At 35.2% G+C, this 26,633-nt stretch overlaps 1 protein-coding gene and 1 long non-coding RNA gene across 13 annotated transcripts; one reads left to right on the top strand and one right to left on the bottom strand.

The window, feature by feature from the left end:
- Positions 1-4,698: 4,698 nt before the first annotated feature.
- Positions 4,699-26,633, bottom strand: ROS4 (Acyl-CoA N-acyltransferase with RING/FYVE/PHD-type zinc finger protein). Of its 12 annotated transcripts, none has more exons than XM_011008211.1 (11): positions 26,259-26,633; positions 22,377-22,463; positions 20,573-20,654; positions 16,474-19,287; positions 15,852-15,975; positions 15,035-15,117; positions 9,985-10,226; positions 9,256-9,342; positions 6,213-6,312; positions 5,419-5,620; positions 4,699-5,325 (listed from the first exon to the last, which is right to left on the bottom strand). In XM_011008211.1, exons 4-11 carry the CDS (start codon positions 19,186-19,188, stop codon positions 4,751-4,753), a joined length of 4,128 nt encoding a protein of 1,375 aa, XP_011006513.1. In that variant the 5' UTR covers positions 19,189-19,287; positions 20,573-20,654; positions 22,377-22,463; positions 26,259-26,633; the 3' UTR covers positions 4,699-4,750. The 12 variants fall into 12 exon arrangements, with proteins under 12 accessions (XP_011006513.1, XP_011006515.1, XP_011006516.1 ...); XM_011008213.1 differs by lacking the exon at positions 20,573-20,654 and having other exon boundaries at positions 4,699-5,103; positions 5,197-5,325; positions 22,242-22,445; XM_011008214.1 differs by lacking the exon at positions 20,573-20,654 and having other exon boundaries at positions 16,474-18,917; positions 19,080-19,287; positions 22,242-22,445.
- On the top strand, positions 10,801-23,203 carry LOC105112493 (uncharacterized). Its single transcript, XR_839763.1, has 3 exons — positions 10,801-10,814; positions 20,456-20,463; positions 22,986-23,203. It is a non-coding gene; the product is annotated as an uncharacterized LOC105112493 (long non-coding RNA).

Raw genomic sequence — 26,633 nt, 5'->3', positions numbered from 1 at the left:
TAAATGAAAGGATTGATTGATGACTTGAAGAACTTAAATTGCATGGATAAAGAGATGGTCAAACTTAGAGAAGAGATGTCGGTGCAATCCAAACCGGAACACTGTTCGGTAATTGGGTCATATCTAGAGCTATATATCTCAGATTTAGGTCCAATTTATATGGATGGAAAGGTAAGACATAGGCCTACAACTTTCATATGGAGCCCAAGATCTAAAAAGGCCATTATCAAGTCCAAATTGTAGAAACAACAAAGAAGCCCGAATCTGTCTTCCAGCCCGAGCACTGTTCGGTATTTTGGCCATATCTGGAGTTCTAGAAGTCCAAATGAGCTGAATTTTTTACACAAGAAAGCTGAGACAATTGCCTACAACTTTCATGTTTGCACCTGGCTCCAGTTTTGACGTTATCAATGACGTTTTGGGCAGACAAGAGAAGATAAGGATTGTCACCAAGTCAAAAGTTGGCCACCCACTTATCAATTAGTCATCAAATCAATAGTTCTCAATTTTGGCCTATAAAAGGAGGCATTTGCCATGCATTTAGGCATCTTGGTTTCCAGATCAAGATCATTCTCTTCCTTTCTCTCTTTGTATTTTTTATGCTTTGTTTTCATTAATATTAAGTTTATGCCTTTCATTTCCTTTCCTTTACTTAGTTAACTTTTATGTTCTTATTTTGTTTATCTATTTTGCTTTCTTTCATTATGTCTAGCTAAGTTAGTTATGTCAAGGTGAAAAGGTTACACTAATGGTGTAAGAATAAGTATAGTGTAAACTTAATATGGACTTTAATGTTTGATACTAACATGTTTTATATTTGTTATCTTGTTCACTCTTTAATACTTTGCTTGTTAAATGATTAATCTTGATTTATGTTGTATAACACTTGGTACAACAAATGCTTGGCACTTTCATAGCCCATAATGTATGGTATAACCGACACCTGAGCTATGAAAGGAACTTGATTTGTTGTTAACATAAGTTATAATCATGAATGTTTGACGAGATTTACAAGTATTAGCATTAATTGAATAAGATGACTAATGTAATCATGTTAACAATATATAATCTGATTGGAACCTCCTTTGTGTGTGGTTTCCAATTCAATAATAAGAGTTTATACTATACTTGTTTGATATACCATTAGTGGAACCTCTAACCTTGACATTTGTTATTATTATTGTTTAATCCTTACATTAATATTTCATCTCTAAGTTCTCATCATCATCATCTTCTTCTTCTTCTCTTTCTTTATTATTATTAGTATTACTACTACTACTACTACTATTATTATTATTATTATTATTATAGTTATTGTTGTTATTGCTATTATTGTTGTTTATAATTTGTACAATTAACCTCCCTATGGTTTGACCCCGGTCTTGCCGGGTTATTTATTACTTCGACACTCCTGCACTTGGGAGAAGACATCAATCTTTTAGTCGTGTCAGAGAACATCAAGCAATAAGGAATGAAACCTTTGAGGTTCATTATAAATGTCCTAAAAATGCTATGAGATTGATGACATTTTAGATATTCTTTTACCTAACACTGAAACTGGGAGTGACCTTACTTGGACCCACCCGCCTTCTCTACATAGATGTGATTTTTCATTGCCTATTTAACTTTGAGAAAATTTAAACCAAGGAGAGTTTATAGTTATTATTATAGAGTATAGTTGTAGACCCTACTAATTAGGGCCTTAGTTAGAAACAAGTATGAGAAGACCTTTCACATTAAATTTTTATCCTTTTTAAACCTTTCTAGATATGATCTAATGCTCCCATCTTCTTGTTGTGTGACGATGAAGAGCTCAATTATGGTTTTTTAACTAGTATATGTATACTGAACTAAGATATAAGTTTAGTGTGTAGATTATGAGAGTCAAAGATTAAGTCAAGCTTTAAGCTATGGTATCACGCTTAAATAGACTCGTATAATATTGTTAAAAAGATTTTACATATAGCATCTTTTCTTGTAGTACAAGCTCGAAACTACTTTATATATTTTTATATGCTTCACTGGGTTTGCAATTTTATCATAGTTGTCTAAGTTTGTCCTTCTAAATATATAATCCTTAGAGAAATAGGTCTTTAATACTTAATTGCAAAGTGGGGAATCTTTTACTTGGTAAAGGTGATATTAATTTTTGAAAGCTCGTTTCATATAGTTATTGATTCTTCTTACTTTAGGATCTGTTTTTTTTTAACGAGAAATACATAAGTAAGATTTAGAGAGGGATTGACCGTTTCTAGGACTTGTTGAAGCTTTACATTTAGATATTTAGAGTTCACAAATGAGGCGTTTAGTTTGAGAACACTTTTTGTCGCTAAAGTAGTTCCTATGTAGGGTTAGAGTATGAATATTCTTGTGCTTACTTTCCTATATATTTTTCTACTTTATTTCTTTAGAAAACTAGATTGTCTATGTGCACTAGGTTATGAATACAATAGACCTAGTTATTGTATCATTTTTAAAGGAAGTGACAAAGTTCAAAACTATTATTGTATGACTAGAATTACTTATGTGAGCATTTTTATTTGATAGACAATTTATTGGAGATTTGGAGGACCTGATACACTTATATTAGAAAACTCATTTACTCTCTCATGTCTAAGCATTTCTAAGTTGTCGAACATGAAAAGAATTGGGAAACAAAATGAAATAATCTGAATTTGTTCAAGTTCTCATAAATGGAACCATTAACAAATTCAAACAAATTTCAAATTGAACTCGAACTTTTCCATAACTAGTACAATGAGCTTTAGGGATTTTTTTTTTTTAATTTAGACTAATTTTATGGCTCATGATTTCCTGCAAAACATGTTTTCTATTGGTATAAAAAACCTTTCGATACACAAGTTAACAAATGCATATGAGGAAAATAATATACAACAAAGAGAATAAGAACATAGAATAATATATGTTGTGATTGTTACGTGAGTGTGTTTTTTTTTTTTTTTGTTCTGTATGTTGTTACATGGTGACCTTAGGTATTTATATACCTTAGGTCATATGAAATTTCCACATAGAAAATAAAGTCAAAAACATATGGTATAAGATTAATCATGGAAATAATTACCTTCACCATGTAAGTAAGATATAAAACAAGTTGTTCATGTAAGCGCTGCACTATTCAATTTATACTCTAACAATTATAAGACAAGGTAGGTGTTATACTAATAACTTATATTGCGCTCTCATTGATAACTTGTATTGTTTAATAAGGTAGGCATCCGTTCTAGTAATTTGTGCACCCACATTAATAACTTATGCAATATAGAATTAGATGGTAGTCACGTAACACTAGTAAACAGTTACATAACAAAAGCATGTGCGAGATAATATTTCCTTGCATGCTACCTGGTTGAGTTTAATTTAATGATCGAAATGACAAATCAGGGACTAAATGGGAATCTTCCTTTCATCTTGGCCAATTAAGCTAATTTGGAGATTGAATTAGAGAGTTATTGAATAATCAAGGTCCAAGTTTGAGAAAAAAAAATAGCTACGTTAATAAACACACCAACATGTGAATTAGACTCGTTGTCTTGTGACAACTTATGAGGCATCTCCAAGCACCAATGACAATTTTTTTTTATGATGTTTGATTTGTCTCAGTGAACTCTTTCTCGTGATTTAGTATTTTCCTGATTTAGTATGTATCGTTATCATAAACATGATGAAGCTTTAATGATTTGTCCTTCTCCTCTCATTTTCTCTCTCTCTTTTAAATTGTTATATTTCCTGTTTCTTTTCTCCCTAGCACAATCAACTCTTTTATTTTTTTTGCCTAAATAACTATTTGATTTTTTTTTAGGACTATTAAGCCTTTGGCCAAACTAGTTGACCAGGTGATAGATATATGATTTGCCTTTAGCCTAGTAGCTTGACCAAATAACTATTCGATCTATAGATTTCAAGTTTGCTTGATACAAATAAATTAGCAAATTTAATAATTGCCAAAAATAACTATTCTATGCAAGTTATAAAAACATTAATGTTTTGAGTATCAATACGATATTGAAAATTATTAGATTATTATTTTTTTAATTTAGTAAGATATTTTTTTGCTGTTTTATTTAGATTTATTGGGGTGTTGAAAGATTAATTTTTTTTTTAATATTTGATATGCTTTGAATGTGGATATTATGTATTATATAATAAAGTTAAGGAGGCATTATAGTTATTTTTTTTAATGGAAAATAGTTACAATTTTTCATACAAAATCCCTCTCAAAGGTCTCTCTGTCAGGGATTCAAGGTTTGCCAAATTGTGACCTTTCTGAGCAATATGAAACAAGTTTTTCGGAAATACATGTAAAACAAGGACTTTGCCTTCATTTTAGTACTCCCTATATTTTGCAAACTGCTATTCTCAATTTGTTAAAATCATTTCATCTTCTCTTTGAGTGACGAAACTTTCGCAAGTATCCTAAATAATAAAAAGAGTAAAGAGTAATAGGGTAGAACAGCTCATCATCTATTCCATTCCCGCAAATAAATATGCATTTTCTGCGTTAGTTTTTATCCTTCTCTGTTTTAGTTTAGTTTATCCATGCATAACTGTGCGACATTGCTTTTGTTCCCTTTCGTAAGCCTTAAGGAACAGAACCATCCCGAAGCTGCCGCAACTTTCAAGTCTCTCTGCTCTATTCCTATTTTCTACTGCCTTAATGCTGCAAGATGAGTGTGTGTGGGTGTGAGGTGATGAGCAACAACGAGAGAAGAAATAGTTTACAATTTTGTTTCTATTTCTCATTTAACTCACAGATTTGCTGTGATGGTGTGTCCGGAGAAGGAACATAACTAATACATTGAACATTGCAGGCCACTTCACCTGGGCCTCGTCCTAGGGCCTTTGATAGTTGTTCCTGCAAATCACTACCTTGGGTTTCCGTCTTCTTGTCTTCCTTTTTAGCAGCATGTTTGTTAGGGGAAAATTTTCTGTCAGACTCGACAAAGGGCATTCCATCAGAACAGAGCCCTACTTCAGGCGAAAGGTTAGTTACCATGGGTGGTGCTCGTCCTAGTCCTTCAGCACCATCATGAGTTTCCCTTTCACAGCTTGGTTCAGATTCTTGCAATTTCTGGCTTTCAACATGTTTGAGCTCTGCTGAGATACCAACTTCATCAAGGTAGTTACCTTGCCTTTCACTGCTAGGTTCAGATTCTTGCAAATTCTGGCTTTCACCATGTTTGAGCTCTGCTGAGATACCAACTTCATCAAGGTACCGGTTCTCATTGGATTGCTGCACCAACTCGGTGACATGATCCTCCATGGGGAAAATATCTACTTCAGTTAAAGGTGCTGCATCACCCAAGTCTGAATGACCAAAGAAAATCCATCGATTTCTCAGAAAATTGGAGATGGTCAACAGTAACCTGGGTTTCTTATGAAAAGGGAACGAGTACTCACCTGATTGTGTATCTGCTTCTTTTGTTTTGTACAACTGTTTTTTCAACAATATTGTTCCAGGGAACACCATGAAGTTTATCTTGTTCAGACTTTGCTTTTCATCTTTACTCACCGGTATGAAGCCAAAACCCTTAGTCCATGTCTCAACTAAATCTGGGATGGCGGATATAACAAGCTTTTCCACCTTGAAGGAAATTAGCATCTGGGACCACCATCATTGAGGTTAAAAGGAACGAAATGGAAATGTAGATCACAAATAGGCTTGTTATAAGAGAAATAAAAAACTCAGCATGCAGCAGACATGTGTGAACCATGACAACTTGAAAACCAACGCCAATAAAGGTGACAACACAAGCTACAGCATGTAATGTGAATAATCAGAATAGAAATGACGGTGATGAGCAAAACAACATAACAAAAAAGAACTCAAAAACAAGTCTTGAGAGCAATTGAAGTACTAAAAGGAACAATCTGAAATGACATTGGTCGGGGTCACAAGGATATGATGACCTAAAATTTGTAAAGAAGGGGACCAAAGATAAAGCAGAGTAGCAAACATGCAGGCAACCCATACAAGTTCAGTTATTAAAGCTTTGATGGTATTGAAATTGCTTTTCTAAAATCCAATTAAATACAGGAAAAAAAAATGCTGGATCAGTAATTAGGCATTGCCACCCAAAATATAGCCCCAAGTCCAAAAATACAGATACGTAATATCTTCTTTTTCATTTTCATTTTTAAAATTTCACAGATATATGATTGATACCTAAACATGGGTTTAGTTTGAAATATACCTCTTCAATAGCAGTCATAAGGTGTCGACACATCCCCTGCCGGCGGTAGTTACTGCAAGTTGCAATGAGGGGCATCTCTGCAACTGTTACTCCATGCACCCTGCAAAAAAAATGAGATTTTAGTTGCAATATAAAATTGCAGACAAGGCAAATGCAGGGCAAAGAACACAACTCTCAAGATCAGAAACGCTAGGAACATTTCTCATATATACTCCAAAAGCTGAACATATAATGACCATCCCATCCCAAAGTAGATTGTCAGAAAGAGTGATTCTGCAAAATCCTAGCATTTATCACCATTCAAGCACAACAAATAACTGCAAACACTGCACATCACTAAAGTTTCTAGCCATCCTTCCCTTAAACACAGGAAACAATTCGATATCAAATCCTCCGAGGTTTATGGCCAACACCACTTCCAAGCCCCAAATAAGGCACACATCATATTTCCATGTATTTCTTGGAACAAGGCAACAGAAAGAAAAAAGGGTGATCCAACACTGTGCTATTAAGATAGATGACATAGATCTGGAGACAATGTCTTATCCAGCCTTCACTGCACCTGAAACATATAGAGGATAATAGACCCAGAAAAAGTTTTCAACTAAGACAGAACCACCTTATTCTTCCAAATATGGTTTACCAAAGTGATATAAGACTGGTGGAATATGTAAGGTGGGTAAAACAAGATTTGCATCCCTCAGCATCCAGTTACTCTAAAAGGTTAAACCCTTAGATGGGGAGTTTTAAATACTATTTAATGCATAAATGACGCCAGACTGCCTAAGAAATAAACAAAATTGTGGGCCGTCTTGCATAGAAAAAGTGGAAAGGCAATTACAGTTTGAGAACAAAAGTAATAAGATTATGAGTACTTATGGAAAGAATAGCATGCAAAGAGGCGAAGGGAGAAAACATAAAGAGAGAAAAGCACAAAGAGAACAACTAAGAAATCATGTCATCCAAACAAACTAGATTAATTTCATTCAATAATCTAATCTTGATGTGCAGGAGCTAGAACTACAGTAGCTTTCATATAATTAGGGGTTTTCTTTTAGTAGTTTATTTGAGTAATATTTATGATGATAGTTTGGACAGCTAAGATTTAGTTATTTTTAAGGGTACTATAAAAAAACAATTCTGATGTTTTGATAATTTTATAAAGAGTTTGTTATCTTTTTTCTTTGGTTGTGTTAGCTATCTTTAGCTATCTTTTGCCTTTTCTTCCGATATCAGTTGGTATTGGGATGCTAAACCAACTCAAGCAAAAGGTGGTAACCATGCTTGAAATTAGAGTGGAAGCCATAAAGGAGACTTTGGAAGCTGACTACAACCTCTTATACATCCCAGAAGGTAGTTATAAGGGTCAAGGCTCTTTTCATGATGTTGAAGCCATAAACCATATGGTGTGAGGTGGATTGAAAGAAGGGAAAAACACTGTATTTCAATAGGGAGAGAGAGTTGAGGAGCAACAAGCACTATTTGTTGAGAAAAAAAAGAGCTATGGATCGGAGTTTTTTTGCCAATATATGATGATCAATGTGGATTGAGATTCTCCACCAATCTACGACGTTTATTGTGATGATGAACTTGATAAGGAGAACAATGACAACTATAGCAACAACAATCAAAAAATAGAAACTAAATGCAAAGATTGCATCATTGTAGTTGTTTCAGAAAAGGAATTCATCATCTTAAACCGTTGCATGCTTCATACAAATTCAAGAATAAGCTTCTATAGAGATCACAGTTTATGACAAGAATTGGGAGGGAATGAATTGCAAGTACAAGTTTGCAATCCTAACCATGAAATAAAACTACTATTAACTATATATGTATATGAAACGGAAAAAAGGTTGGCGATTTGTAATTGGACACCCTTAGGATTGAGGCAAGAATGGTTTCAACTCGAGGACAAGTTTCTTCCAACCCAAGGAGAATGATTCAGGAGTTAGAACTACAATAGCTTTCATATAATTAGGGTTTTTCTTTTGATAGGTTATTTACATAATAGTTTATGATGGTATTTTGGATAGCTAAGATTCAGTTATTTTTAAAAACAGGGGTTTATTTTACTTAGTTTTGCTAGTATTTAAAAGGTTGCTACTACTGTAAAAAAACAAATATGATATTTTGACAATATTATAAAGAGTTTGTTCTCTTGTTTCTAGTTGTTTAGCCTAAACAACCAGCCTTTGACGGTGTTGGTTATCGCTAGCTATCTTTTGCCTTTTCTTCCTACATCAAATCTCAACCATGCATCAAATCCCAAATTTAGAAACCTAAATGATAAAGATACCTCAAGGAATAAGAGTAATTACAGTTAACAATATTGAGAAGATTCGTATACTACTGAAAGTTTCAGGAGCCTATACAACTCTGCATCATAAATGATGTTTTTCTTTTCCTTCGCCCTCATTGAGACTTATAAGAGCTAGATGATGTCAAGGACAAATAAATGAAAACAGTTGTGTTAGGAAGATGCTGCATGCCTTTGGTGGGGAATCAAGAAAGTCAACGAAGGGAATTATTATTTGATTATTTAGGAATTTTAATATTGTATGATAATTGTAGATGTTTAGTATTTTTAGGTGTTAGCATTTTATATTTAGTGCTTAAAATAAAATTTTAATTTCCTTATGGAACTATAACTTATTAGCTTTTTCTATTTTATTAGCATCATATTCCTACAAGTTCCAAACCATTCTTTAACTTTGACCTTTGAAACTCATTATACTTTTAACTGTGGTCAAACTACAAGTTGCAAACCCTTTCTCCTACCATCCCAAAATCTAAGTGTCTCTAACTCAACCATCAGTTGATGGTAGACAGTTTAATCTGCCACACATCATGAAAGAAGCTTCATCACCAAAATACGGTTCATAAATGGAGATAAAACCTGTCTAACTGAAATCCTAGAAATATTTCAGCATCAAATATAAAATCACAGAATCAAAGGAAAATACTTGAAAGTAACATAATTCCTACAGGCATGATTCAAATTATAAAATGTTCAATATTCTGAGCAAATAATGCATATCACCTGACAGATGCTGCAGCTACAAGCACATCATCTTTCTCCAACACCATAGTGTAAAACCCAAAGAAATTTAGACGAGCAAAATCTGACCTGAATATCATACAAAAAAGAAAGCAAATAATAACAATAAAACATCAAGTGCAATTATATTTTCTCTAGGATAGGATTGAAAGAATTTGAAAAGACAAGCATCAAAGGTCAATTATAATCATCACTTCTAATCTCTAAATACAGTAAGCTAAATTACATAACTCCACCTATGATATCAACACTATGAATTAAGTGTCATAAGCTTTCTTATAGTTCCACTTGCTAATAGTCTTTTAGGATAGGTAACCTCTATCCTCACATTTCTAGATCTGTCATGGAAGGAGATCTGAAGCAAGTCAAGAACTGAAGCAAGGGAATGCTTATATAAGAAACTAGATGCATGAGACTGCTTTATATTTTAGATGATGATTAAGCCAGGATACTCTCCATCCATATAGGCTCACAACTCTTGTTCTATAACAACATAAATTTGTCAACATTTATGATGAAAAAACTTAAAAGTTGCAGTTTGTTGAAAGTGAGGCATGTCTAGCTCAATGCAATATAGACAATAAACCAAATCCTACATTGTCTAAACTCTGGCAAACCAGAAAACAAGATGAATGATATTTACATAAGATGCCTATCTTTTAACAGAAGAAATTTGAAAAGAAAAGGATTGCAAAACAACAAGGCACTCACCCCCAATTGTATAAAGCATGGGGTATCATGTCTATGCCTGTTCTTGGGTCTACCATAGATTGAAAGCATTCCTCCATAATGGTAAGAGCAACAGCTAATTTTGAGTTGCATTCTGCCTTGAGGGCAAGTCTTTGAGCAGAAAGAACCTTTTGATCTTCATGAATGCATCTGAGAAGAGTCCAACAAAAGCCATCAGCTATTGGGTTATTGATCCCAACACGAGAATGAAGACCACAGTACACCTGCAAACACCAGCAAACCAAGTCCTTAATTAGGAATCAATAAAAACAGACACCATGAAAGCTCATTCAACAGGCACTGTTGGTTTAAACACAAAATCTCACAAAAAAAAAAAGAAAAAAAGAAAGAGAAATCAGAAAAACTGGGAAGCAGGCATGGAGGATCATTTAGTTTCAATGTTGGAATAGCAAACTAGATCTGTTTTAAAGTTCTATTCTTCTGCAAATTAGATTCTTTTAAGCTTTTACTATTTTAAATTGATAGTTTTCTATTAGCTTTATCTAGCTTAGTTTGCTTTGCTTTATCAAGTTTGCTTGGCATTATAGTTATCCAAATATTTAGCTTGTTAACCCCCTGTAAATGGGACTGTGCAAGTTAGTTCACACCAACAGAGAAATAAATCATTGAGATTGTTTATGCAGAGGAATGTCGTTGCTTTTGTCTAAACTGACATCTGGTATCAGAGCTTGAAGAAATAATATTGAAGAGATGGCATCTAACCTGGTACAACTTCAGGTACATGTACTAGCAATAGAAAACTACGAAAAATCGTGCATTCAATTCAAGGCACTATTTAGCTCACAGGATCTGTGGGATATAGTTAGCAATGACTATACTGAACCCAGCCCTAATGAAGAAGTTGCATACACTCCATAACAGAAGAATACTCACAAGGATTAGGGGAAGAAAGATAAAAAGACTATCCCTTGTTTATATTTGAAAAGATCCCAGAAGCTGTCACAAGTAAAGAGTGTGGGACAAGCCAAGAATCATTTAGAAAGGAGTAGAACGAGAGAAGTCTGCACACATTAAAAGGAGTTTGAAACAGCACACGTGAAAGAAGGTGAAGCTGTGTTAGATTATCATTCCAAATTAAGTGGATTTGTTAATAAATTGAGTAAAAATGGAGAAAAAGTCAATGATACTTGAGTGTTTGGGAAAATGCTACAATCACCAACGCCTAGTTTTGAATAAGGTGACTGTAATAGAAGAGTTCAAAGACTTGGAAAGCATGAGCATGCAGGAGTTGTTGGGATCACTTCGAGTGCATGAATTGCGCATTTGATAAAATGACAATGTTAACAGCTATCAAAGCTTGTCCTTGAGAATATCAAAGGACAAAGAAGAGGACGTGGAGGCTTCACATACCATGGCCATGGAGGACATGGTGGCTCAATGCACACAAGGAATGCTTAGTACAATGAAGGAAAAATGAATGTTCAGTTGTAAGCAAGGCATTATGCCAATGAATGTCCCAACTTTATCAAGTCTATTTTAGGCGATAGGATCTTTTATTTTAGGCAATAGATGACTCAAATCTTTTGTAAATTTCCTGTGAGTTAGGAATGTGGGGCTTGTGCACCATTTATGGCACACTAATTTAGCATGTAGAATAATTGTTTCCTCGTACAAATAGATCACTTCCTATTTAAAGGAGGCTTGGCTGCATAAAAAAGACAGTTTTGAAACACAAAGACTTTGTTTTCTTAACATGTTATCAAAACATTGATGATCAAATGATTACGAATTTGAATTTCACCACCCTCATTCTAACTAATTAAATTAATAAAATTGCACAAAATAATGATCGGTTTGTGCAAGTTTCAAACCCAAAGAGCTTTTATTTAAAGGGGTGTGTTAAACAGTATTATAAAATCATACTTGGAGTCTTACCTAATAGATTAAGCTTTTGAGTTAAAATGGTTTTTGACATGATATCAAAGCCTAACCCCCTCTTCATATGTTGCCTTAGTCTTCCATCCATGCTTCACGTGGGAATGTTAGAATCCCACATTGAAAACAAAACACCAAAGTTAATACCCTTATAAGCTCTTGGCAAACCTCATCTCATAATGTGCCTTTTGAGATGAGTTAGGACTTTTGGCCATTCTAACTTCCTGTGGACTCGACACTTTAGTCTCCTCTGGGCTTCTGCTTGTTGCCCTTTTGGCTCTTCCGAGTTATGCCACTCTAAGCTTCCTATCTCACTCCCTGTTAAATTCAACATTGTATGTCTGTTCTGGGCTTCCTAAACCTCTCTCTCTCTCTTAAATTCAACACAAACAAAGTTAACAACATGGCAAACTTTGCTAAAGAATCAAACAGCACATAGGAAGAACCAACATTGCTAGTTGTTGGCAGTGGTATGCTTGAAGGTGGGAATGTTTGGTATCTAGATTTAGGAGCAAGAAATGAAGCGTGGAAGGACATGAATTATGGAGCTGCAGGAGAATTTCCGCGAACATGTTAGTTCTGAAGATGCTTCTAAGTTGCCAGGTGTTAGGAAAGGAAATGTGGCCATATATCAGAAAGATGCAACAACTGAATTCATCTCACATATGTATTACATGAGTAACATGAGAAACAACATTCTAGTCTTCGACAAGTACTTTAAAAAGGACATGAAATCCACATGGAACTAGAGTTAAGAAACGTTCAAAGGAGACTCACTGCTCAAGTGCAGATGACGGAACAAAATGTTTCCATTGCTTTTGAAAACAGTAGCTAGGCATTGCCTACCCAACAAGAGGGAGCATGAGATTGAAAAATTGCACCTACCTTATGGTCATCTTAATGGCCTGAAACTTCTGTACAAAAATGATAAGTTGAGAGGACTACCATAGTATGTGTACCACTTGTGTACTTACTGTTATTGAGATTGTATATGCAGAGAATTAGAGTTTGCATTTAAACCAACATCTAGTATCAGAGCTGGATAGTGTGTGTAACACCTGTGTACTTGGGAAGCAAGGACGTCAAGCTTTCCTCACTAGAAAGACATGGAGAGCAACAACACAATGGCAGCTCATACACACAAACATATGGGGACATTTTGAACCTAAGTCAATCGGAGGTCATGTGTACTTTGTTAAGTTCATTGGGGTTTACTTTCTTAGAGAAAAAATTGATGTGTTTGAAGTGTTTAAAAGGTTTAAAGCTTCTACTGAAAATGAGAGTGCTAGGAAGATTGTCACAATAAGATTAGATCGAGGTGGGGAGCATACCCCGGCTGCATTTCAATTTTTTTGCAGGGAACATGGGATTAGATACCAACTTACAGCTGCCTACACATTGAAGTAGAATAGGATATCATAATGAAAGAATTCTACGATCCTGGATATGACCAAAGAAAGAATGATGCCAGAGATGTTTTGGAGAGAAGCAGTAGCATGTGCAGTACACTTGTTGAACAAATGCCCCACCAAAAGTATTCTGCACAAAACACTTTATGAAGCATGGAGTGGAATCAAGTCAAGTGTAGCACATCCATGAAAATTTGGAATTGTTGACCATGCACAAGTACCCGAGGCCAGACGAATAAGACTAGATGATCGTGAAGTAAAGTGAGTGTTTGTAGGTTACAATGAAGATTCTGAAGCTTACAAGTTGTATGATCCTCTTTCAAAGAAGCTGTTTGTTAGTAGGGATGTTATTTTTATGAGGTAGATGCATGGAAGTGGGACAACAATGACAAAAATGTGGAGAAAATTGTACTAGAAGACAATAAGGCTGATCAACATCCAGGAGATGGGACAGCAGCAGCAGCAGCATCACCATGTCAATCAACACCACAACCAGCAATACAATCAAAGGAACAAGTGGAAACTGTCACTTCCCTTTCAAGCTCAACATCAACTCTACGAACAACGAATCTAGCATACCTATATGAAGCAACTAATGAGCTAGTCTATGATAAGAAATAGATTCAAGTCTGTTGTGTCTATATGCTGATCATGAGGCCCTAAGCTTCTAGGAGGCAAATGAAATGGAATGCTGGAAGATCACTAGGAAAGAAGAAATACAGGCTCTTGAAAAGAATGACATCTGGACAATGACTACACCCCCGCCTCAACACAAATCTATTGGTGTTAAGCGGGTTTACAAGATTAAGAGAACTGCGGATGACAATGTTCATCATTACAAGGACATGCTTGTGGAAAATGGGTACAGACAGAAATATAGGATTTACAATGATGAGCTGTTGGCTCCAGCGGTCAGATTTGGTATGGTGAGATTAATTATTTCAATGATCTCTTGCTGCGCAAAGAAACTTCTCTGCACAAACAATCTCAATGATATCTCTCTCTTGTTGTGCACTAACTTGCATAGTCCCATTTGTAGGGAGGTGAAAAGCTAAGTATTTGGATAATTATAAAGCTAAAAAAACCTGTTAATGCAAAGCAAACTAGCCTAGATAAAGCTACTCAGAAACAATTAGTCTAAATTCAATAAATCTTAGCAGAAACTAATTTGCAGAAGAATAGAACTCTAAAATAGATCTAGTTTGCTATTTCCAACAGGCAAAACATACTCTAAAAACTTCATTCATGATTATGATCAATAAAACAAGGGGTTTGGTATCTTTACCAGGAATCTATTTATCTTGGCATGATTATTTCAATTAATTACTAAAACAAGGTAGAAACATTGTAATGGAACAAGTACATTCAACAGTGATAAACATGCAAGCAATAACTATCCTAAATCAACATTACAAAAGCACAGGGCTCAGTAAGAATCAGGGAATTGGCATTTTCCAAAACACGTGCTTTTCATGTCTGGCTCCAGGAAATTAGAATAAGAATCTGCATTAAATGCTACATGCCAAATTTATGGAAAATATAAATAAGTTTTTCATTAGAAATAAGGAAACCAAATTGTGATGTGTTATGTCAGATACACAAGATCAACATGCTAGGCAACATTTAATCGCTCTTAAGCACTTGAAGCTTCACACTCCTAGAAGGGTTCAATTTGACATCCAACATACTTAACAAATTAACCAACTTTGAAAATAGAGCCAAAGTACCTCTTGACATCTTCCACTACAAAACCAAGCATCAGAAACCAGTCCTTCGTGTGTTTGTTTTCCTTCTTGGCATGCCCAATGATCTGTAAAAAATATAAACACCCCGTAAATTAGAGACTCAATATTATGGAATAGGGTAGCCGAAGGGGTACAAGTTCACATACCATTATGAAACGCTGTGAGAAATCAATTACCAACAAAGACGAAGATAAAATCCTAGTGATTAATAGGATAGAGAACCACAAACAATAGCTCACTGACAGGATTATTATGCCAAGCTCATTTAGCACCACCCTACTGAAGTTAAATAGCTCCTCACTCTATACATCAGGAAAATTACTGGAAAGATTGGTGTACAAGACTTATTTTTAGTGGAAAAAAAAATGCATTAATTTATGCTTGGATTTTCTAGAATAGAAGTTGAATCTCTTAGGAAGTTGGCAGTAGCAGTGTAGGGTTGAAAAAGATTAGATTTAGAACAAGTTATGATCCAGGAAATTAGTGTCTGTCATCACCTTGCAGTTCTAAAAAGTTTTCAACATTATTGTCTATGACAGTGAACAATATAAAAGTTTCCCCATTACACGAGAAACAAATCTAGTTCTATTTTAACATGTATGTCCATCAAAAATAATTTCAAACCACCATAATACTTAGAAATTACCCACTCCAAGAAGCATGAGCTTTAATTTCATGTACAATTCATACTTTAACATGTGCATCCTGAATCAATTTTCAAGCCATCCATGGACGTTGCAAGGAAGTTTAGATTCAATGAAAACAATCAAGCTAAACAAAATGGAGGTTGGAGATGTACATTTGTGCTCACACTGCAAACATTTATAAGCACCAACAGAACTCGAAGCCTCTTTATCATTGACCAGATCCCCACAAATCCAACAGGTGCAATTCGGGCAATACCAACTGCCTTCAGGAAGATCCTGAAGTAAAATAAATAAATTAAAAAAAAATGTTGATTTAGCTACTGTAGCTAGAACAAAAACAATCTTAACTCAGAGAGAAGTCATCATGCTCCTTGTGTGTAACTAGTCATATTGACATTCATAAAAACCAAACTGCACAATTAACATGGTCGTTCCACCACTTGCACGTTTTCCTCCATTCTACTTTGTTTCAGAACTAATTATCTGTGAACTCTTACAACAGTAAGGACATCAATTATTTGGAATCCAAACAGAAAAATAACCATAAATATTGCTATCAAAATGCTATTTATTTCCCAAAAGATTTGACAACCAAAATATTGAGACACTAATGGCCATGTCAGTGCATCTTAAACCACAACTTAGACCACTTATAATTGCTAAATAGTCTGCTTGAGACAAAAAAGAACAAAGAAAAAAGAAACAAATAATTATAAGAAATCTATGGGAAAAGAAAATGCACCATAAAACACAGCAGAAAAGCAAATGGCAAACCTCTGTACACAAGCAAGCTTGATGAAAAGTAGAGGGGCAATTATCACAGCATATCAACTCCCCACCATCACCGCACAGCCCACATGAATCATCATTCTTATCATCTTCATCTGCACGAACCACTTGGGTACCACTTTTCCTGCTCTTGTATTCAGCAGACCATGCTTGCAGCTGACATAAAGTAAAGGGCTTTCCAGATTCCATGAAAAGGTTTGAACATGGTCGGTTAAGCTTGAACCCAGCATGACTCTTAAACTTGGTAACCGAAAGCACCATATTGCAGCACTTACACATGATGCCATCCTTGGTAACCACACCATCTTTAATCACAAAATCGTCTTTTAGATTCCGGTACTGGACTACATCTTTTACAGACAAGACCCCAGCATCTATCAACCATGACAAAACCGTCCTAGATCCCATTCTTGACCACTTACCACCCACATAATGCTTTCCCAGTTTGCCCAGATTTCTTGGGAGTAGCCTGCAGCCGCCCTTTTTCTGTTTGCGCTTTGAGCCAGCTCTTAATATGCAGGATTTCTTTTTAGAAATAGATCTGGTGCCACCTGGGCTAAAATCTTTGTTCTTGATAATGGCTGCAATCAGCAAATCGTCATCATCAATTTGGCAGCCAGTTGTTTTCTTTTGTTTGTATTTGGGACCATAACTATTATCATGCGTACTCTTTAATTTTGTACCATTTTTCACCACCTGATGTAGGCAATTATCCAAAGGGGAGGACTTCATGCAGATCTTTTTAGTTCTTTTGATAAGCTTCTCTTCAACTTTGTTTGACTCTAATGGATTGCGAAGCACATCAATATTTTCACTTTGGCTTAATGTAGTTGATCTGATTTCTGATATTTTTCTGGACTTTCTACGTATCTTTTTCATAGCTGCTTTATCCCTTGTTTTGAACCTCGAAGCTTGAATGCACTGTAAACCCTCCTCTTCACTGAATCCTAAAACTCCTGAAGTCACAACTTGGGCAGAAGTTGGCTCATCATGGTGGATGGAGTCCATATGACCAGTGCCATCATCTGGATCAACTAAATTGCTGTCTTGATGAGGGGAAACAGATTCTGACGCCCCATGCACTATAATGTTCCCAGCAGTAACAGGAAAATCATTACATTGGCAACTACACAACTGGGCAGAAGTGCAATCTGTCCCACAAATTAGCCAGTCAGTCATATCCACACTGCCTATCCTGTCCTTACACATGCTGCAAGATTGATTTCCCATCCCATCAGAACACATGCCTTCTCTGTCATTCATATGTATAGATACATCTATCTGACCTTTCACCATTGATTCATGTCTGCATTCTGAGAAAATCCTGTTGCCAGATTGTACATCACAGTCATGGCAGCTTCCTTCACATATTGTTGATGCACTTTTAGTGACCGGACAAGAATCACTATGCCAAGCCAACAAATTTTTCTGAGCAGACTCCTTTCCAATGCCATTTTCACGTTTCACATTTCTATCATTTACTAAGCTTTGTGCAGCTTTAACCATACATCCCTTTCTCAGTACACCAACCTTCCGATCAATGAACACAACATTAACAAAGGGATCTAAAATACTCCACCGATGTGCCAAGTCTTTGGCAAGATCTGATTTATCCATGTCTTTCTCAATAGCAGTCAATGTATCTGAGAGATCAGACCAAAAGTGACTTATATCAGCCCATTCCTTACCATTGCCTTCCTGCACCACCTTGTATCCGTTTGCAAACAAAATTTGACCACACAGCCTCCACACTTTAGGGAAATCACGAATTAATCTCCCCTCAGGTGATTGATAAATAGACTCCATATATTTTCGACTGGGTCTCTTGCGCTTTCCAATACACCAACCCAAAGCTGAAAGTAAGCGGGTGATATGACTTTGGAGGAAAGGACGAGGATCCATCTTAGAATCTGTCTTCGAGATAATGGAGACATCCAATCCTGGCGAATTGAATGCCTTCGCTCTTTCCTCTGCATTTAAAGGGGATCCAGGTTTCCCAACAACATCTACAGGTCTTGCAAGCAATATCCTTGTTGCATAGCTCTCTTGGGAAACAGGTGAAGCAGTAACTTTGCCAGCAACACCATCTGAGTTTGGCAAACTGCACTTCAGAACATCTGGCTCACGTGCATCACCTTTTCTGTCTATTTTTGCATGTTGCTTTAACAGATAGCTGGTGGATACAACACCCTGTGAGGATGATTCAACTAAATGTAATAGTACTGTTTGGCTCAGTGAATCCATATCTGCAGCAGCTGTACCACTAACAATCTCTTTAGGCAGTAAGGACGAAGTCAGAACTTTCAATGTATCAGGTTCAGTGTCCAAAGGTTCATCAACTGCAAACTTCATTCGCTTGACAGTCTTATTCTGGCTAGTGCCCTCCACAAAGGTAAATCTTTCTGTAAAACAGCCTGAAGCAGTAGCCCCTATAGAATTCTCATTCACATCAGAATCCTCGATTGACAAACTTATAGGAGAAGAAAGAGTAGTGACAGCTGAGTATTCATTGTTAGTATGCAGTGAAGGATCTGCAATCTTGCAGTCCTGGCTCTTTAAATTAATAACTCCAGCACCAATACTCCTCTTACCTGTCCCACCAGTATCTTTGCCAAAGAAAATATCTGCAAAAATACAGCGCTCTTGATGTGACCCCTCAAAGCCATCATCCCGAAAATCATCAATTGCTGAACTGGTCATCACTAGAGCCTCACCAAACTTCTAGATTCTCCAAACTTTTCCACGCAAATGCTCTCAAGCCAAATGCAACCATCCATTAAAATTTAAAAGATACATAAACTGGTGAGAAACAACAAAAACAAAAGGAGCAAACAACCAGTATTAGTGACTGAACAATTATGCACTCCTATTAGCAGGAAACTAGTAGTAAAAAACAATGTGTATGGTAAAACTCTACATTAAGGAGGTATAACATAACAAGTAAAAAACAAAAGAAAAGCAGATGCATATAAGGTAATGACATATTGAACTTCTAATGCAGTTCGCATCCGCTCAGCAATCCTACAATGCGTATGGATGAACAAATTCCACAGAATTCCCCTCAAAAGTAGTAAAACCTTGCATTACATGCAACTCAAGGAAATCCAAAATCCATTGCAAAGAAATAATTTCCACTCCAATTGCAGTAGGAAAAAATTTGTGGCGTGATGGGATATTTATGGATTTGCATGGCAAGAGTATATTACCGATGGAGGGAGCACCTAAAACAGATCATTTTAACCGATCCTAAGTTTAAAAGGAAATATAAAGAAATAATCAGTTAACCAAATGCATTTAATAATTTCCATGCAGAAAAATTGTCACTGATATAACAGAAAAAACCAAGATGAAAATCCCAAAAATTAATTATTTCAACTGCCCTGGTTGTTAAGGAATCATTTTTCAGCTGGCTCATGAGGAGTTAGACCATGAAAAGATAAAGCCACTCCTTTGTCCATACCACCACCCAATAGACCAAACCCACAAGTAAATGCAAATTAAGAAAAAAAAAAATCAAGCAAGACAAAGGAGGATTCAAGTTTGGCTATCCAAGCTGCCATTTCCAATTCAAAGAAAAGTGAAGACAGCATTCGCAGATAAATCAAATGGAAATGCTAAAGCTAATCCCGCTCTATGTACCTCCATCTGCCCGTGTCAAAGATCTTTTTTTTAAAAAAAAAAAAAAAAAAGAGGTCTCCTGAGGATTTTAATGCACTTATGACCTCAAAGGTCATTTACAAAATCCAATGCAAGAGAATTGGATACCCATAATTCACCATGTGCCATACTCTTTTGTTTCATTAACATAGGACATCAATTAGCAATACTTCCTCCATTCAGTTCTGTTAAGGGCTAAGTTTTTTGTAAGTTTTCATGATTCTAGATTATTTTTTACCACTTAAAACAAGTCATATTACCCTCCAACCTAAATGCCATTTATCAATGTTACTTTAATTAGAGAAGCAAGATCAATAGATGGACAGGAAGATAGATATATTGATAATAGAGAAGGAGTGATAAGAGAAAAAAAGCCTCAAAGTAGATATAACTATCTTTCTGTTGATAAGTTAGGAAAGTTAAGAACCTTGATATATTTTATGCCTCCCCCAAGAGACAGTTGACCAAGCAAACAACATCTAATTCCATAAGTCAACAACTCCTTCCATCTGTATGAACATCATAAATCAGTAACAGCATCATCAACATATATTAAAGTATTTTTCTATTTGCTAGATGGCAACACAGCATCGATTAAAAGCCTAGAGAATGCATAAGGTTCTCCGCTATTTAGCTGAAAACATGATATAGATATAGCAATTCTTAGTCCCCAGTACGTGAATAACAAACATGTCAAAATGCAAGCTGACATGAGCAACTGCAACTGTTGTGAGCATGAAGTTTTTCACCCAATGAAATCATTACAGCCCATTTCATAATAAATTGCAACACATCAACATCTAAAAAACTGCTAGATGTTATCAGCATGCTTAAAACCATGGAAAGCTTCTATGTAAACTAGTAGAATCTTTGAATAGGTAGTTTTACCGTGCAGTTGGATTTTTGCTTGAAAGTTTGTGTGCATCTATTCATAACAGCAACTTTAGAGAGGAATAAATATCAAAATTCACACATTGAAAGAATATTATTTGTGCATGTTTACCATAAAAAAGCTAGTAAAAAATGACAAGCTACTTAATCATCTAAAGAACAATAGATGTGATTATTTACAGGCTTGTTTAGGAAATATTATGTGCACAAAAATTTCAGTAGAATGCTGATCATTCCAATTTGGCACTCTCAAAACTCTTGTAGTCTCGTGTAATATTTAATTCTAAATTTTCCTAAGACTAGTGGAAAAAGAAAAGCTGGGGCAACATTACAAAATGTCATCCAAGCTTGAACTTAATTGCTAAACCATGGACTCAAATAACAACCATCACAGGATGGAACTGAAATCCAACGCCAAATGGAAGTAATTTTATACTCACAATTGTTACAAATCACATCAGCCGTTACCATGCTAGTAACAAATTCGGTGACTATTGCAAATGTTACATTTACAATCAATCATGTTGTGGTGTGGTGTCAAACCATTACCTCAGAAAAAACCTGAATTGTTTAGTTACATTTTTCCTTTCATGTTATAACTGAAGTCAGAAGTGCTTTACTAAAATGAATTAGTTTATCTTGTATGTGTTACAATTAATATTTTGTAGTCAGATTTTAGATTTGCGTAGAAGCACATTTAAGAAGGTTTTTGAATTAATTTTTTTTGGTAGTTCTTTTGCGTTAATATTTAGATGTAAATGCTAGATTTTGGCTTAATCCTTTTCATCAATGCATGTGTTAGGAATTGGCTTATGCAATTTGAAGCTAAATTGTTAATCTTGATCATGTGATTAGGCAAGACAAGTACTTTCATGATAATATGCTATTCATTTAAAGTTTTCAGACCATAATATAAACACATGGATAAATGCAAAAATTGATAAAGAGGGAAAACTAGCACATGAACCGACAAAAGATGACCTCAACAAAGGCAGCACAAAATTTATGGAAAGAACATAACAAAAAAAGGAAACAGATAAAATCCCATACTTCTGTCTTACATATCTGTATGTAACTCAAATACGCATGAAAAGATCAACCAGAAAATATGGAAAAAATTAAGTTTGAAGATTAGGCATCACCCTAAGAAGAAGAAAATGACAAAATCTCAACAATAACTACCAAATTTGGTGGAAATGCTGTACCTGTTTTTCTCAAGAACCTTTATTTTAAATTCCCTATCTACACTTTTTCATCACTCTCTTGCCCTATTTCCTAGAGAATTATAAATCTTACTAATCACATACTGAATAAAATCTTCAAAAAGGCTTGTTACCCACCATCTCCATTCAACATTCATGGTTCATCGGAAAGGAAAAAACCATGTCATATACCAAGTTCATGGGAACCTACAATTGTGAAAAAATCTGCATTAAAACAAAAGGACAATTTAGACAAATACGGAGATGCATCTTAACACCCAGTAAATCACAGTTCAACATACAATGATAGAACAATAGAAAAATCTGCATTTAAAAGAGGAAATCAATTTAACAAAAATAAAATAAATGGCACATTGAAAAGATAAGATAACAATTAAAGAAAACTGCTAGGCTTGCCCGAATTTATAATCTAGTGTCTTTCCTAGTAAACCAGACAACAATCAATATTTATATCACTAGGCAAACATGAATAACACAAGGAACTAAATCGTGTCTGAAAAAGGAAAACGGCCAATGCCCAATTTTGGTCCAAGAGAATATCTACGATGGAGCTTTTGGAAATAGCTCCACCCCTCAGTATTTTTGTATGCAGAGACTGCACTTAAGACTCAAACTTACATGATGTGGTTATAAGCCCAAATACTGTTGCACCAAAAAATGACCTCTAAACTGAAGAAAGACTAGGCATCCTAAAGTTCCAAAAGTATCAACGCAAGAGATTATAACTGTTAGAGAATAATATAAATCATATCCCGGGACCTCACCTAAGAGCTTAAGCTATTGGGTTAAGATAGTTCTTTGACATGATATCAGAGCCTTGATAATCAAGCGGTCACGAGTTCGAATCTCACCATCCCTATTTATTTGATAAAAATTAAGCACAAGATAATGTGAGTCTGTATAAGTTTCGAGCCCAAAAAACTTTCACTTGAGAGGGAGTGTTAGAGAATAATATAAATCATATATTGAGACCTCACCTCAGAGTTTAAGCTATTGGGTTGAAATGGTTCTTTGACAAAAACTATTAAAAGTCTAAATCCAGATAATGAAGAATCTATCATCTACAAATCCCCAAGCATTTCAAATTTCACAAAAATCCCATAGAAAGAAGATTGGGCTTAGGTCTCAACTCAAACCATAATATCACGTGGGATCTCAATCTTACATACAATTCCAATCAATTTGAACCATAAAGGTTTGTGCATTTTTCCCATTACATTTTTATGTCACATGAGGCTTAAGGCTAAAAAGGCTTCATAAGTTAAAATTATGTCCAACAAATATAATTATTTCTCCATGGAAATTAATAGGGAAAACCCCACAGTTGAGCTTGACAGCATCATTTCTTATCTTATAAGCATGCACATAAATAATCTACCCTTTAACAGATGAATCTACTCCAAAAGGGAAAACTTTTCATTTCTGATCATGTTCATTGATGTATTAATTTGAGTAATGCTGAAGGAAAATAAGAAGGACAAAACCAAGAAGTGATAAGATTTAAAAAGATATCATATCAATTTGGAATGAGGGTTTGTTCAGTAGAGAATATTTCACTTGAAAAAGAGAACATATTAGGACATCATAAAGTGTTACACCTCATTAGCTTCATTAATATGATGTTAATAGCTTCCCATTTCTATATTCATAGAAGCTGTACCATTTCATTTTCAGTTCATATGTCATTATATTATAATACATATCCATCCATCAAGTTAGCATCTCTATGCTTTCTTCAAGCATTAGAAAACAAACAAGCATCAAAATGGGACTTGAAATTTAATTATTCTAATAAAAAAAGATCTACATGCTTAAGGAATATTTATGTTCTTTCCTCACAATCAAATTCAGCATACAAGAGCTATAGTAAGAGCATTTGATGTGAAGTTACAAGCCTTGTTCAGAAAGGCCTATCATGATACATAAATAGAAAAACAAATGTTTTGATGTCTAATTAGCATGTGTGGAGAGAGAGAGAGAGAGAGAGGGACTGGCTTGGCAAATGCATGTTGGCAACCAATAAAAGAAACTATGATGAACTGAATAATACCCCATATTCTTTCTATTTTGGAATAAATAACAAATGAATAAGATGCCCAAAATTCTTGGATTTAACAATCCTATTACAGAAAATGAGACTTATTATTGCATCTCCTGTTATGCCTTCAAGTTCTTTATGTGACTGCATGCTTGAGGCAAATCGATGAGAATTGGATATGGCATGGGCCTTAGTGTTTTATTCATCATAAAGTTGGTGTATCTTCGCAATCCAACATAGAAATCCCTTGATCCAAAAAACAACTGACATGACACAAGAACATAAGGGGAAAAAAGGAAATTCAGCATATCAAAGGATTATTATAATCTATAATTCCAACTACCCAACTACTACTTGAAATCATGCGGAGATATAGCAACCCAAAAAATTACACTAAATCAGCAAGTTCTCTAGTAGTCACATGATCATATTTATATTCCACAAATCACACGGTGATATAGCAACCCAAAAAATTACACTAAATGAGCAAGTTCTCCAGTAGTCACATAATCATATTTATATTCCACACACCTAAACAAAATAAACGGAAGAGACCTTTCCGCCATAGCTTACGCCCTCATTCCATGCTTTCGGATGGTTCAGATCATCAAGATACTTGTTGGAAAAAAATGAAGGAACCTTTGCAGGGCAACAAAAGCTACAGTTTTAGCTTCAACACTGGTATAATTGAGTAATCCAACTTATATAACAGTAGGCCAGCCCTTGGAAAATGAAACAGTGCTACCAACTGCTCCAGGAGACAATAATTATACCTGTAGACTGCATGTAGTATACTACCCTCTACCTTACCCTGCTACCCTCTTCTTATATGCCACATCATACTAACTAGTTGAATTCTCTCTTTTTGTATACTGAATTAAAATGGGAAAACAACAATCTGTCGAAGGTGATTTAGATGAAACCTTGATAAACTCCAATGGTTTCTTTCTTTTATAAATAATGCAAAAGTATGTTAGCTCCAGTGCCAAAAGAGGGCACCTCTTCCCTTACACTACAAGTATCCCAAGGAAGACAAAAACTATCAAGCTAATTTACAACTATTTACAATTTACTTAGCTAAAGCTCACAGATAAGAGAGAGAGAGAGAGAGAGAGAGAGAGAGAGAGAGAGAAGGATCAAGTATTATTTCTATCCCACCAATGCAAAACCTTCAACCTGCATAAGGAAGCATCCTCCCACACTCCCTCCAAATCAACCAAAATGATCAACAATGTCAACATTTCCTTTTCTCTCTGTGTAAGACACTTCTGGTAGCAGAACATGAAAACTTTCATCCATGTTCAAGTGTAGAGTAATGGAAAGGAACCATTCTACTTATGCCACAACAATATATAAAGACGGATAATAAGTGTCAGACTCGCAACTAAATGGATTCTTCTAAGAAAAGTTTCAGGGCGTGCATTAAGTATTGAGCTCTCAACTCTGCCTTCCAAGACCTTAAAAACTCCAATAAAAGGCAAAAATCTGCCATGCAAAAAACAGCAGCTACTCTTGATTTGTGCCTCGAAAATACCAGTAAATCATATTGAATTCTCATAACAGAAAAGCACTAGAACTGATATCCACAATCTAAGATGTCATCTGGAGATCTCATTATAAAGGCACTAGAATTTTACACATCTTATGATAAGCAATGAGAGAAAGAAGGAAGTGCCGCAGATATAGCATAAAACCCCCGAGCATTGAATCAAAAGGGGATAAAACAGCACAAAAAAGAAAAACAAATTAGAGAAGGGAACCCATCAACTTATATCCAGAATTCACAAATCTGAAAACTCAGATAAGCACAAATAGCCAAAAGCCAGAATCCAAAAGACCCAAAATTTACACAGATCACCAAACACCAAATCAATTACCTCCAAAACCCACATTCAAATTCCCACATTTCAATCAAATAGTTCAAAAACATATTAAAAAAGCGTAAGAAAAAATGACCTTACCTCAACAATGCAACTTGGGATCAAAATGCAAAGAGGAGCAAAGCAGAGAAATTTGATTGAAATAAGGGAAGAGAAGTTGAAGATGATAATGGGTCTTCTTCAAAAGTGAGATTGACATTAAAGACAGAATATTTAAACCACGGAGTGAGCAATAAAAAATGGTTTTACTTTTAACCACATCAAGTTTCAAAACTGGCTAAAGAGAAAGAGAGAAAAGGGTATCTATGGCTTTAGAGAACCCACAGTGCTGCTCTCTTCTACAATAGATGCATCTCTCTCTCTCTCTTTCCTTCTTCCTCTCCTTTTCTCTCTACAACTACCATGTGCATGTATGTCATGTGTACACAACACCCTCTCTTATACTGTCTCTCTCTC

Source organism: Populus euphratica, unplaced genomic scaffold (assembly GCF_000495115.2).
Source record: "Populus euphratica unplaced genomic scaffold, PopEup_1.0 scaffold552.1, whole genome shotgun sequence".
Lineage (NCBI taxonomy): Eukaryota > Viridiplantae > Streptophyta > Magnoliopsida > Malpighiales > Salicaceae > Populus > Populus euphratica.
Note: the sequence above shows the minus strand (reverse complement) of the source record. Positions and strands in the feature narration are given on the sequence as shown.